The sequence below is a fragment of the Filicampus tigris genome, chromosome 18, assembly GCF_054856515.1.
Source record: "Filicampus tigris isolate MCC_2025a chromosome 18, RoL_Ftig_1.0, whole genome shotgun sequence".
Classification (NCBI taxonomy): Eukaryota; Metazoa; Chordata; class Actinopteri; order Syngnathiformes; family Syngnathidae; genus Filicampus; species Filicampus tigris.
The window spans coordinates 9,088,388-9,099,791 of record NC_141234.1 but is presented as its reverse complement, the minus strand read 5'-3'; the positions used below and the strand labels follow the sequence as shown (position 1 = coordinate 9,099,791).

The 11,404-nt window shown below is 39.5% G+C and overlaps 3 protein-coding genes across 9 annotated transcripts; all 3 read right to left on the bottom strand.

The window, feature by feature from the left end:
- Positions 1-190: 190 nt before the first annotated feature.
- Positions 191-4,042, bottom strand: LOC147132351 (uncharacterized). Of its 6 annotated transcripts, none has more exons than XM_086014781.1 (8): positions 3,645-4,042; positions 2,664-2,795; positions 2,450-2,575; positions 2,298-2,333; positions 2,064-2,216; positions 1,850-1,975; positions 1,616-1,648; positions 191-1,316 (listed from the first exon to the last, which is right to left on the bottom strand). In XM_086014781.1, exons 1-8 carry the CDS (start codon positions 3,865-3,867, stop codon positions 700-702), a joined length of 1,446 nt encoding a protein of 481 aa, XP_085870907.1. In that variant the 5' UTR covers positions 3,868-4,042; the 3' UTR covers positions 191-699. The 6 variants fall into 6 exon arrangements, with proteins under 6 accessions (XP_085870907.1, XP_085870909.1, XP_085870908.1 ...); XM_086014783.1 differs by having other exon boundaries at positions 2,691-2,795; XM_086014782.1 differs by having other exon boundaries at positions 2,664-2,792.
- Positions 4,043-4,120: 78 nt separating this feature from the next.
- Positions 4,121-6,770, bottom strand: LOC147132350 (progranulin-like). Its single transcript, XM_086014789.1, has 5 exons — positions 6,124-6,770; positions 5,861-5,998; positions 5,605-5,787; positions 4,672-4,812; positions 4,121-4,375 (listed from the first exon to the last, which is right to left on the bottom strand). The coding sequence occupies exons 2-5, from the start codon at positions 5,996-5,998 to the stop codon at positions 4,238-4,240; spliced, it is 600 nt and encodes a 199-aa protein (XP_085870915.1). The 5' UTR covers positions 6,124-6,770; the 3' UTR covers positions 4,121-4,237.
- Positions 6,771-6,929: 159 nt separating this feature from the next.
- On the bottom strand, positions 6,930-11,158 carry fam133b (family with sequence similarity 133 member B). Of its 2 annotated transcripts, none has more exons than XM_086014787.1 (11): positions 10,971-11,158; positions 10,105-10,202; positions 9,611-9,689; positions 9,349-9,468; positions 9,241-9,270; positions 9,053-9,130; positions 8,623-8,721; positions 8,455-8,496; positions 8,263-8,334; positions 7,491-7,541; positions 6,930-7,397 (listed from the first exon to the last, which is right to left on the bottom strand). In XM_086014787.1, exons 1-11 carry the CDS (start codon positions 10,992-10,994, stop codon positions 7,302-7,304), a joined length of 789 nt encoding a protein of 262 aa, XP_085870913.1. In that variant the 5' UTR covers positions 10,995-11,158; the 3' UTR covers positions 6,930-7,301. The 2 variants fall into 2 exon arrangements, with proteins under 2 accessions (XP_085870913.1, XP_085870914.1); XM_086014788.1 differs by having other exon boundaries at positions 8,455-8,493; positions 10,971-11,153.
- Between the last annotated feature and the right edge of the window lie 246 nt (positions 11,159-11,404).

Below are 11,404 nucleotides of genomic sequence, written 5' to 3'. Positions count from 1 at the left end.
TAATTGGTTAATTTGTATTTTGCAAATAAAAATGAGAACATCTAGAAAAAGTACAATAGTTAACGTTTTATGTGTTGAGTTATAATTAAATTACACAGAAAATTTAAATTATTTTATTATCTAGGAATGTCCTGGGCCTCCTGTTCAACATTTGCCCACCCATGGTAAAACCTCATCATGGAAGCCACATTTATTAAACATTTTTCTTTTTTTATTAATACGCCAGTTAGTGATACATGATAAAGAAAGCAAATTCTATTGTTTCCTCTCTTGCATTTCAAACCAAAGCCACTACACTAAAGATGAAAACAAAACTTCACTAGTTTTAATACTTGAGTCCACACAAACAAACTGAGGAAGCATATTTGTATCATCAGTCACAATATGAAATAATAATTTGCAACAATTAATCAACAATACACAACAACAACAATCTAATTAGAAGCGCCAACGATGTGTTTGCATGCTATGAGTGGTTAGCATATCTGCCTCAGTTTTGAGGTTCAGGTTTTGAATTTCAGCTCACCGCTTTACGTATGGAGTTTGCGTGGGCTTCCTCCCACTTCCCCAAAACATGTTATGTTGACTGACAACTCTAAATCGTCCATTGGCGTGAGCGTGATCAGATGGGTGTCTATTTGTGCCCCGCGATTGTGGTTGGCTGGCAACCTCACCCACAGTATAGAAAAGGAATGACTTCTAAGATAACGGCATGACATTCAGAGGGTTTCGTCTGTGAAATCGCCAATGATTTTTCAACCGGACCCCGCTAGAAAACTGCTTGCCGCACATTCCGCATTTTTTCCTCACGGTATGACCCTCCAGATGTCGCACTAAACTCTCTGCATCCTTTATTTGTCTCCCGCAAATGCCACAACGGGGCTTGCTTCCCAAGTGAGTCCACACGTGTGATTTCAGCGTGTAGATGTAATGGAAAGTCTTCCCACATACTTGACAGGTATACACACCTGTGTCAGTCTGGATGGCAGATTTCCGTTTTCCATTTAAAGTTAAAGGTTTTTTCCTACGCTTTTTCTTCTTCTTCGTCGTCGTCTTTGATATGAGTGGTTTCAAATCTGAAGAAGGGACTTCTATTTCATTGAAATGATGGGCAGAAGTGTCCACGAAGAGAAATTTTAAGGCAGAACCTTGGTCCCCAACTCCTTCCAGACTTTGTTGTTCAATATGGTGGGTTTCTTCACTTTTAACTGGAAGTAGGCCGAACTTTTGATCCCGTAAGACAAACTCCTGCTGGCACCAGGGATCAGAAGTAGGTGCAACATCCGCTTCAGAAGGGCTGAATGGCACATCTTTTTCTAAACAAGGAGGCGAGGAATAGCTTTTATCATGCTGCACAGTATCAAATTGTACTTTAAGTTTCCCAGTAATTACTCTGTGTTATGCAATGTGACATTATGCGATGTATCTTTTTGTTTTTGTAGATTTTGTTTTCCACACTGGACATCTCTAACTTTCTATATCCTTAGAACAAATTGTAGACCAGTGATTCCCAACTAGATTGTCTGCAGCACAAAGTGTGCCATTAAGAGTCCGTCAATGCTCTTCCACACGACGGTTACATAATAAACCTTTTTATTCTATATTGTATGCGTACCTGTCGAGCGCTTTGGATGATGTATTGGATAACCTGCAAAGCAAAAATGTACATAAAAAAATAATTAAAATAAGCAAGCATCGCAGAATTATTGTTAAAGCCGCAAGTAGCGATAAATGGGCCTTTCTCTTTTGAAGGGGGAATCCTAGGTGATCAAATTTTGACGCAGTGGTTCCTGAACTTTTTACACCAGGCACCACAGATGTAATTTTTTTTGGTTACGCCCCTACTTACCATGTATTTTAGAAATGTGTCCCAGAAAGCTTACTCTCCGAGTTAAAATCCTCTTGCAGTATGCACAATGCCAGTGACTTCTGTTCCGGATGAGATCTTTGCACGCGCAAGCTACAATGAACCTGTCTGGTGAAAAAAAATATATGTATACTGAACATCACTAACATTTCAACATGGCAAGGTTATGTACATCTGATTTCGGTTTTATGCTTACCTATTCCATTGTCAGTGAAATGAATAGAAGAGGAGTAATGCTTTTTCATCAAATGTAACTTTGTAGCCTCAATGGGCTTTATGCAGTAACGACAGTTGTCACCTAATGCAAAGTTTAGAAAGTCTGTGTAGGAGGTGAAGGTCCCCTCCAAATCTGTAAATAAAAACAGGTTCAAGTTAATCTACATGTTGCAATGAATGAGAAACTAATAACTGAATGTGTTTATCACATTACGTGAAGGGCTTGATACATTTGGGTCAGGACCAGGACCTGATGGAAAGAAGACAGCAGGAAAAAAAATTAATGACTTGAGTGTCTACAGAACAGAAATAGTATTATTGCATAGTGTCGTTCAATACATTGCTGAGTGTTGAGCACATACGCACCACAGTCCTGAGATGTGGTGGTCTGAAACTGGACGCCAGCCTTCCTGTGTGGAGTTTGCAAATAATAACTGAATGTGTTTATCACATTACGTGAAGGGCTTGATACATTTGAGTCAGGACAAGGACCTGATGGAAAGAAGACAGCAGGAAAAAAATTAATGACTTCAATGTCTACAGAACAGAAATTGTATTATTGCATAGTCTCATTCAATACATTGCTGAGTGTTGCGCACATCCGCACCACAGTCCTGAGATGTGGTGGTTTGAAACTGGGCTCCAGCCTTCCTGTGTGGAGTTTGTAGGTTCTCCCTGTGCTTGTGTGGGTTTTCTCCAGACACTACAGCTGCTGGCCACATTCCAAAAATAGGCATGTTAGGTTCATTGAAGATTCTTAATTGTCCTTAGACGTGAATGAACTGTTGATATCTATACTTTGTACTAATTACTTTATCAAAATGGGCTTTTTTCTTTGTTGAACCTCCCAGGATGACAACATATTTGGAGAAGACATCCTGCAAATGTGTCGTGTTTTATGTGAGCCTAAAAACAACTATCTTCTGCAATTCAAAACTCCGTTTAATCTGGAAAAAAAACATACACGCAAACCTCGATTGAACAATCAGGAACTAAAAGCATCACAATTCAACGATCGACGGCACTTTCACGATCACCACAGCGACGTTAGAAGGTAAAATAAAATACTATCTTTTAAGTCTTTCAACCATACTAATAATTACAAGATTATTTATACTTTAATGTAGAACCAGCTTCTATCTCTATTTTCTACTGAATTATGCATTCAGGATGCCCAGCGGGACCATACTGCCACTCAGAGGTCAGTCTTGGTGCAACGCCAGACATCGTGTGAACGTATCGGCCATCTTGAGTACACTACACGAGCTACAATAGCAGGAAGAATAACAGACTTGTTACTCTCACGCGAACCCAAACCGAAAGTAAACCCTTCTTTTTGTATGCGTCTTTAATAATGTATACTGATGGCTGGTGATGCTACAAAAGCATTCTGAACATCTTTCCTGCAGCCTTGAAACTTTGTTGGTACCGTAATATCAAGCTATCGGAGAAGCCTAGCAAATTTACAGTACATTTATATTTCATTCAAATTTTAAGACAGTGGAATTTAAGGCGGCGTGGTTGCATTTTACATTGTGTCCACATTAAAGATTGAACCAACCTTTTCGTGGCAACTTATTGGCTTTGATGAGAAGATCTAGAATCGAACAATGGCGACTGTTTTCTTCCTTCAAGCGGCATGCATGTTCCTCGTACTCGGTCACCGTTTTGTCAACGGCGCCCAAAATTTCAGTAGCTACTGCCTGAAGTCGTTCGGAGATAAATGCTTTCAGCTCTTCCAGTTGTCCCATCTTTCGACCCTTGACGTAGTCGTGGACGTCCATGACAGGAAATGATTACCTGATTGTGACGTAATTTCTGTTCATTCCCATCAAAACAAAAGTGACTAGCGAGAAGAGACGGAAGTCACCTTCCTACGTACGCGACATCGAATTTTTACGTCAGTGGTAATTTACGCTAACGGCGCATTACAAATAAATAATTATCCATCCATTATTAGTATAAAAAACATTTTTAGCTCGTAAACAAATGTCGTAAGTAGCTGTTGTCCTAAACCGAGGACCTTATTATAATGCCATGATGTAATACAGTACAGTACAATGACAAGACAACACACATTTTTTACAAGGCATGTAGTTCATTGAAAAGCAAAATTACATTCTAAGCGAGAACTGTCACAACAACAACAAAGTGTCATCGGTCATTTTGAGCATGTTCCTGTATCCATGTTGTGGATGGACTCATTAAGTTTCTTCTGCTACATGATAAGGGGGAGATGTAGCATGTGTATCCATATTCACAGCAGTGCTGACCATCTGCACAACATTGGCCCTGAAAATCAATGGCAGTCTGTAGTTAAAACGAAATCATTGTAGGAAATACATGTGTCCAAAAAATACAATCATCAAAAAGTTTATAAATTGTTATCTTGAAATTTAGTATCATTTTATTTCAGCTACATCAGATTGCAACGTTAGCTGCCTATGCAAAAACATGACTGCACTGGAGGGGAACCGGGAATCAGCTGTGAAGCAGGCATTCCTGACTTTAGAAAGAAATGCCAACACCAGATATTATTTTTTTTTGACCATTTGTGAGCAATATTCAAGTTAAGAACGGATCCATACCAGTGGGTAGGGACAGCAATTCCAGGATTCTGATGACAATCCTTTGCAGCAAGATGTGCCTTGCGGGCAAAAGAACTTTGAACTGCAGCGAATGACTCTAAACTCGCTAGCACTGGCATCTACGATAGCTGGTACATGAATCTGCAATAAGATAATATAACGATGTACAACATGTTATGTTAATATTATACAGGCTTGCTTGAACACAAAATATTCTTGTATACCAACACATTTTGTCTGAAATAATGAAACATCACCAAACACTATCCCATGACACACCACAATTTGTTGTATTAAACCCATTCCAGACTTCCAAGTCGCAGTTGTGTTGTTGGTAACTGTACGCCCAATTGATAAATCAATACTAGAAATATATTTCTTAAAAAAAACAAGGAGGACTTACTATAAGTCAGATGTGGGTTTTTTTTGCCATAAGTATCGGTGACTGGTATCGGTAACCTGCATAAATACACGTTACCTTTAAATAGGGCTGGTATCAGCCCGATACAGATAGATGGTAAGGGTACTCGCCCCTTCCTAATTCTTTTGTAATATTTTTCTAATATTTTTCAAGGCTTTCAAATAAGCCTCTTTCATTTGTTGCTTTTTGTTTTGGTAGTTAACTAGTTTCATTCTCCTCTTCAGCACTTAAGATACATGCTTTAGAGGGTTTGTCTTAAGATTGACTGGTCTAAAACATTCCACTTCTTGCCCCTAATTTGATGTTTTGACAGTATGTTTTATTTTTATTTCGTATCTTGCTTTTTTTCTGAAGACTTCCAAGTTCATTTTGTTGCTGCCATAATGTGTTACATCGATGAAAATGAAATGAGACCATCCCACTTATACAATTAAACTCATTTGCACTTTTCAACCTGTGATATTTATGAAGTGCCAGGAATTCTTTTTTTAATACAACTTTCACTCACCCACCTTTTCAATGTTATTGGGGTATGACAATGGTTGAAGTTGGGTGTCAGGAGGTTCACCAGCACCTTTTTTCAGCAGAAATGGAAAGTCCATCCATGACGTAGTGACTTTTTCACACTGCCGGGAAGCCAAGTTACAGCGAAACCCTCGAGGGCAGCAGTGGGATAAGTCGGGGCAGCACACAGCCTGGAGAAACCCAGGAAATACAGGATTAGAAACGATGGGAGAATTTTTTTCTGTTAAATTTCTGTTAATTTACATTGGGGTATCCACAGCAGTTGTAACCCTGCTCGGTCTGGCAGCAGGTTGTGTGATCTGAGCAGACGGTTTCGTCAGGACATGCGATTTTACAGGACACAACGGCCCCTAGTGCCAGCCACACACTGAGCCTCAACATCTGGAGTACACGACAAATACAACAGGCATTCTAAAATCACGAGCAAAGAAACGCCAATCTGAAGCTTTAGTCAAAATTTACATGACAAGGAAGAGTTAAACCAAGCAGAAAAAGTGTTAACTTACTTTGTCTTTTCAAAGTTTCCCAACAACTTCCTGCTTGAGGATTGGCACACTTCTGTTTATGTTAGATCGAATCTTCTCACTTCTCCTCAATGAATCTTAAAACTACCTTTTACGTCACACCCACTACATCATGTGACTTTTACAACGAAGTCAGCCTCCGCCCACAAATGTCGTTCACAACTCTTAAAATGGACTTTGGCATTGTGGTTTTACCTCCATGTTGCCTAAATCGAACCACTTCTTGGGAGGTCACAGCCACAGTGAAGCCTTGACCTGCTGTTAGTTGGAAGTTTAGTCGAGGTTTGTTGTTGTCATTGCAGTTCCCAGTGGTTCAAAATAGCAAAACATCACACCTCCATTTAGCTACATGTGATGGAATATGATACTCAAACAATGATGCAATTCCACATCCTGAAAAATGGGGACAGTGGTGTGAAAGATTGAAACTCAATTCTCCTGTCACGTTGTCTTGAAAGCAGTTGACACTGTCCGATAAGTATGTCATACTAGACACGTCTAATTATCAAATTATGGGCTGCTATGTGCAAAGTTGTAGCAATACCCTGCTTCTGGGTTACAGTAAGTGTAAAAGGCAACAGCAAAAATTTAATTAACCCCAAGGTTTGCATGTTTACTGCAGTCAAGTTTCACATTTTGTAGCAGGTAGGTTGTCTGTTTTGCAGTTTAATAATAATGAAAATTACACATGCTTGGTAACAGTAAAAGCAAATGGCAAATGACGGATGGAGGTAGTTGCGCTACTAAAGATAAACCTTCAAAATGTCATGCGGAAGTAATGGCAATGATGGCTAAAATGTGACTTTATTCATGAACTCCCAGTTCATACATGTGCACTGTTGTGCAATGAAGGGAGACGTGTTTTATGGTACAGGTCCAACTTCAATATGAGGCTGGCGTGACATCAAGCGGTCAGCTCGACAATGCGAAGGAGGATGCAGATAATTCCTCAGTTGCACTGGAACATGGGCGGTGGCGTGTACTGTCAACAAATCCCCTAGGACCAAAAAAAAAAAAAAGAAGATGCACCTGATTCAACAAGGCTTCACAACCTCAGCACAGCACTGCAATTGTCCCAATCTGAGCTGGATGTTTCTGGTGGTCAGAAAAAAAGTTTGAAAAAGCAAAAAATGCAGGAGTAATGAACAGTTGAGTCACAGCTAGTCCAGCTCAGAGTCCGACTGAGATGCCGCCTTCCTCTTCTTTTTCCCGCTGTGCTTCTTGTGCTTCTTTTTCCGTTTTTTCTTCGACTTGTCCTGTGATGAAAATGTTGTTGTTTTTTTCTCCTGTCAGTTAAAACAAAACAACCTTGTTTCAATGTGCTGCAACTTTTGCTACTGTATTCTTACTGTGATTTTCTCCTTTTCCTCACTACTTCTCTTTTTCTTCTTGGCATCAGTCTGAGAGGAAGAGGGAAACAAAAAACAAAAAAAATCAAACCATAGAAACTAGGGAAGTCATGCAATAAAACCACTGCAAAAACAACTATGTTTCACAAGAATGGACTTCTGATTGCAATTGAGTGGCTCGACCAACAGCCTCCAAATATATTTTGGGTTGCACTGTGAGTGACAAAGAATTAAACCACACTGTCATCATTTTACAAAAGTCCATTATCTTAATCCTAACACACAATGCGAAACACCATAGAAGGGCGACCGAATCAAGCATCGATATTGATGGAATAATAAACCTTTAGCTTTTATATTTGAACACAAAGTGGTAGAAACACAGAGAGGACAATGCAACACTCACAGGCATATATTCTTTATCCTCTGTGAAAAATGACAACTATTATTGCAGTTCATTTGTGATGGTCTTTTCAGTTTTATCATATGTATGCGTTATGTTACTCTAAAAAAAACCCCAACAAAGCTAAAGCAAAAGAAAACAAACACACAGAGGGCATGTTATGTGGAACTGACTTTTTAATTGTTTGTCTACAAATAATAATCTGGAGTGCCTGCCTCCTTGGATGTCGGGGTAACAAAAGCCATATTTGACATTTGGATAAGGCAGAACCTGCCCCCTCAAACCACAGTGTGACGAGTGTTCTATAATTCTTGCTCATTTGAGTATATTGATGGAAGAATGTCACTGATGTGGAACTTTAATGCTTACCATTTCCTCTCCGTCTGACTCGGCAGATGACTTTGGCTCACTTTTTATTTTCCTTCGACGGTTTTTGTCATCCTAGGCGACAATATTTAGTACCTTAATCAATAGTCATAATGAATGGGGGGGGGGGGGAAATCATGCATACCTTGTAAGCATAGGTAGGTGCATTTAACATTTGAATAAGTTTTAAATCACCTTATTGTTATCACATTCCTCCTTGATTCTTTTCTTTTTCTTCTTGGGGCAAAAAGAGCATTCAAGGTGAATGTTGGGATGTTGACAAAATAACATCACGGTCGTTCATTCTCAAATGAACAAGTCACAGTTGTGTTATTGAAAGGAAGGAAGAAAGAGGAAAAAGACCTTTCTTTCAGCATCTGAGTCTGCATCGGAGTCACCCGATGCTCTCCTGGCTGACGACTTCTTTCTTTTACGCTTTTTCTTCACTGTCTTCTTTTCGAGCTGCGGACAAACAAACACATGGAAGTTCAGATGAGGTTCAACAGTGGTCCCAGATCACTACTGATATGCCGCATTTCAGATAAACAACAGTATGCATTCATACGATAAAATAATTCCCCAGAAATGCCACCCTGGGCAAGCACACATATTCCAAATACCAGAAACCGCCACTGGTGTTATTCCATTTATTTCACGGTGGCAGACTTAGATGTGAAAATATGTAGCGACCCCTACCCCAAAACCTCAAGTTATTTAAAATTCATCTGCAGTTTAGATTTAAGACAAAAATTGGCACCATTGACCAGTTTAAAAGCCTATGATTGTGATTTACCTCATCTTCAGATTCTGAGGAGGAGCTGCTGGAGGAATCAGAACTCGATGAGGAGGAGGAAGAAGAAGATGAAGAATGCTTGAGCAGAACACAATAAATGCGGGTTTCATTAGATTTGAGGGAACTTGATTTAACTTGAGTAAATATAACAACAAAAAGTGCGCTGAAAATTGGAGGTCTCCCCTCACCCTACTGGATTTCTTCTTCTTCTCCCTTTTCTGGACACAGATTGTAAGACCAACATGAGTTATTCAGGATATTAAGAGAGACATTTTTTTAATGCGTGTAAACTGCACCTCCTTCTTATCTTTCTTCTCCTCTTTTTCTCGCTCTCCTGCCTTTTTGTCTTTTTCTTTGTCCTTGTCGCTTGCACCTAACAGTTTTTCACGGTTCTTTGCCAGCTCTTTCTTCCATCTCTGTGACCAAAGAAGAAATTCAACAAGAGTCCAGAGACAAGTATTGAACAGCTAAAATTCAAGATGCTGATTTTCATCACTTCTTGCTTTGGAATAAACCACAGACACTGTTGGTGAATGAGAGAGAAGTCAATTTTCACACCTCATTCATTTTGTCCTCAAAGTCAGCCAAGGCTCGTGAGCCTTTCTTCTTCTTCTCCAGCTGCTCCTTTATCTCTTCCCTGATGAAGACACAGCAAATGATTTAATTAAGTATACCAGTTGTAATACGCATGCGCTTAGGGTTAAACCTGGGTCCCTAAACTTTTGGAAATAGAGGTACTTTTTGGGTAGTGATTAATGTCAAGTGCTACCAGTTTTATACAGGCCACAATAATTATCGACAGCGATTTAACAAAGAGGGAACAGATGAATATCAATATGAAAACCATTTCTGTAAATCTCCATGTCTTTACATTATTAAATGATCATTTCTACAACATTCCTATGAATTCAAAATGTCCCATAATTGATGAGCTCATTTCTATTATTTGCTACGGGAACCTTTATCTGGAAATCCGAACGAAATGACATTGTGATTGATCTTGAAGGTTGAACTGTATAATTTACTAGGCAGTGTTTCTCTCATAAACCCACCATGTCGGCCGAGGTCTGCCTAAATAATCCTGTATGGTCGGTCCAGAGTTTTGTACTGGCCCCCTGGATCTTGCAGCAGCGATTGGATTTACATAGGCCTGGAATGTCAAAGACACCACACATTGAGCAAATCGCATGGAAAAAGGGTGTAAAAACAGATACTTTAGTTACCACGTGAAGGAAAGTAAATTGTTACAGAAGCAATTTTCACACTTGAAAATGTATTTCTATTACAGCAGAAATGTCATAAGTGTAATTATTTGGATGACAAACGTTTCTCTGGCCATAAAAATAAGACCAAATGAAAAACTAAGTACGGCAGTATTTGAGAGTCCATTTTAGTGCCACATGACAACAAATTCTTACTCCGTTAAAATATACCATTTTATTGCACGCCGTTCGTAACATCAAACCGCGTTAATCGAGGACCCCAGTGCGTCTCATGACAGGAGCATTGTTAACAGTAACTTCCCAACAAGAGGTACAATAAACAAACATCGACATGATCCCCACGCCGTGGCCATTTGTTTTAAATTCTTTTTAAGGGCCACACCTTTTAAAATTTGATTTTGAACGACGTTTAAGTCATGCTAGCTTTACAAGGCTAAGCGTCGCAACAAATTAGTGAGCTAATGTTAGAATCTTCTGCAGCTACGCGCAGCAGTGCTCAAGCATGCACACGCAACGTACTTGAGTCATTCATGGCCACGTCGTCAAATTAATTACAGAACAACAAATAGGGGATGCTGGCTTACGGTTTAATTGACAATATTCTAGGCCTATCATTAGCGAGCCTTGGCTCTGTTGTGCTGAGCTGGTCGCAGGCTAATTTGTCGGATTTATACGAAAACAGCACAGTAACTCACCACTCGATTATCTCTCTTGCCCATTTTGGCTTATTTATAGGGGAGGAATCCAACAAAAAACATGGACATTTGTGTTTTCTTCTTGGTATCTGGCGAGTGTCCACATAAAAACGGCTTTTGTTGCCAGACGCTTTGTCTCCTTCTGCGTTTAAAAATGCGTCGAGCCAAGTTCCTGTGTGAGCCGTTGCTGCCACCTTCTGGTCATCTTTAGATTGCACGTAGATTGATTACTCGCTAAAAAATAAATTTGGAAGTGGTGTTCGTTTGGACTGCTTTTACTATAGTATCCACCCTCTAGCAGAGGTGGCAAAATTACTCAAACTGTGTAAAAAGTTAACGTGTAAAAAAATGCCAAATCAACCAATATTAACAAACTCACCTTACGACTGGGTGGGTTATTTTAAACGTTTTGTCGTCATCAGTGGATATTGACA

What these genes read in the sequence shown, in the direction of transcription:
- LOC147132351 (XM_086014781.1), bottom strand. Translation starts at nt 3,867, where the DNA reads ATGGACGTCCACGACTACGTCAAGGGTCGAAAGATGGGACAACTGGAA. An exon ending in CAATAAGTTGCCACGAAAAG is followed by an intron (nt 2,796 to 3,644) that starts GTTGGTTCAATC and finishes GAATGTGGCCAG; the next exon opens with CAGCTGTAGTGTCTGGAGAA. An exon ending in TGTGCGCAACACTCAGCAAT is followed by an intron (nt 2,576 to 2,663) that starts GTATTGAATGAG and finishes TCTTTCCATCAG; the next exon opens with GTCCTTGTCCTGACTCAAAT.
- LOC147132350 (XM_086014789.1), bottom strand. Translation starts at nt 5,998, where the DNA reads ATGTTGAGGCTCAGTGTGTGGCTGGCACTAGGGGCCGTTGTGTCCTGT. An exon ending in ACCCCAATAACATTGAAAAG is followed by an intron (nt 4,813 to 5,604) that starts GTGGGTGAGTGA and finishes ATCTTATTGCAG; the next exon opens with ATTCATGTACCAGCTATCGT. An exon ending in ATTGCTGTCCCTACCCACTG is followed by an intron (nt 4,376 to 4,671) that starts GTATGGATCCGT and finishes ATTGATTTTCAG; the next exon opens with GGCCAATGTTGTGCAGATGG.
- fam133b (XM_086014787.1), bottom strand. Translation starts at nt 10,994, where the DNA reads ATGGGCAAGAGAGATAATCGAGTG. An exon ending in ACTCAGATGCTGAAAGAAAG is followed by an intron (nt 8,497 to 8,622) that starts GTCTTTTTCCTC and finishes TTTTGCCCCAAG; the next exon opens with AAGAAAAAGAAAAGAATCAA. An exon ending in AGTCAGACGGAGAGGAAATG is followed by an intron (nt 7,542 to 8,262) that starts GTAAGCATTAAA and finishes TCTTCCTCTCAG; the next exon opens with ACTGATGCCAAGAAGAAAAA.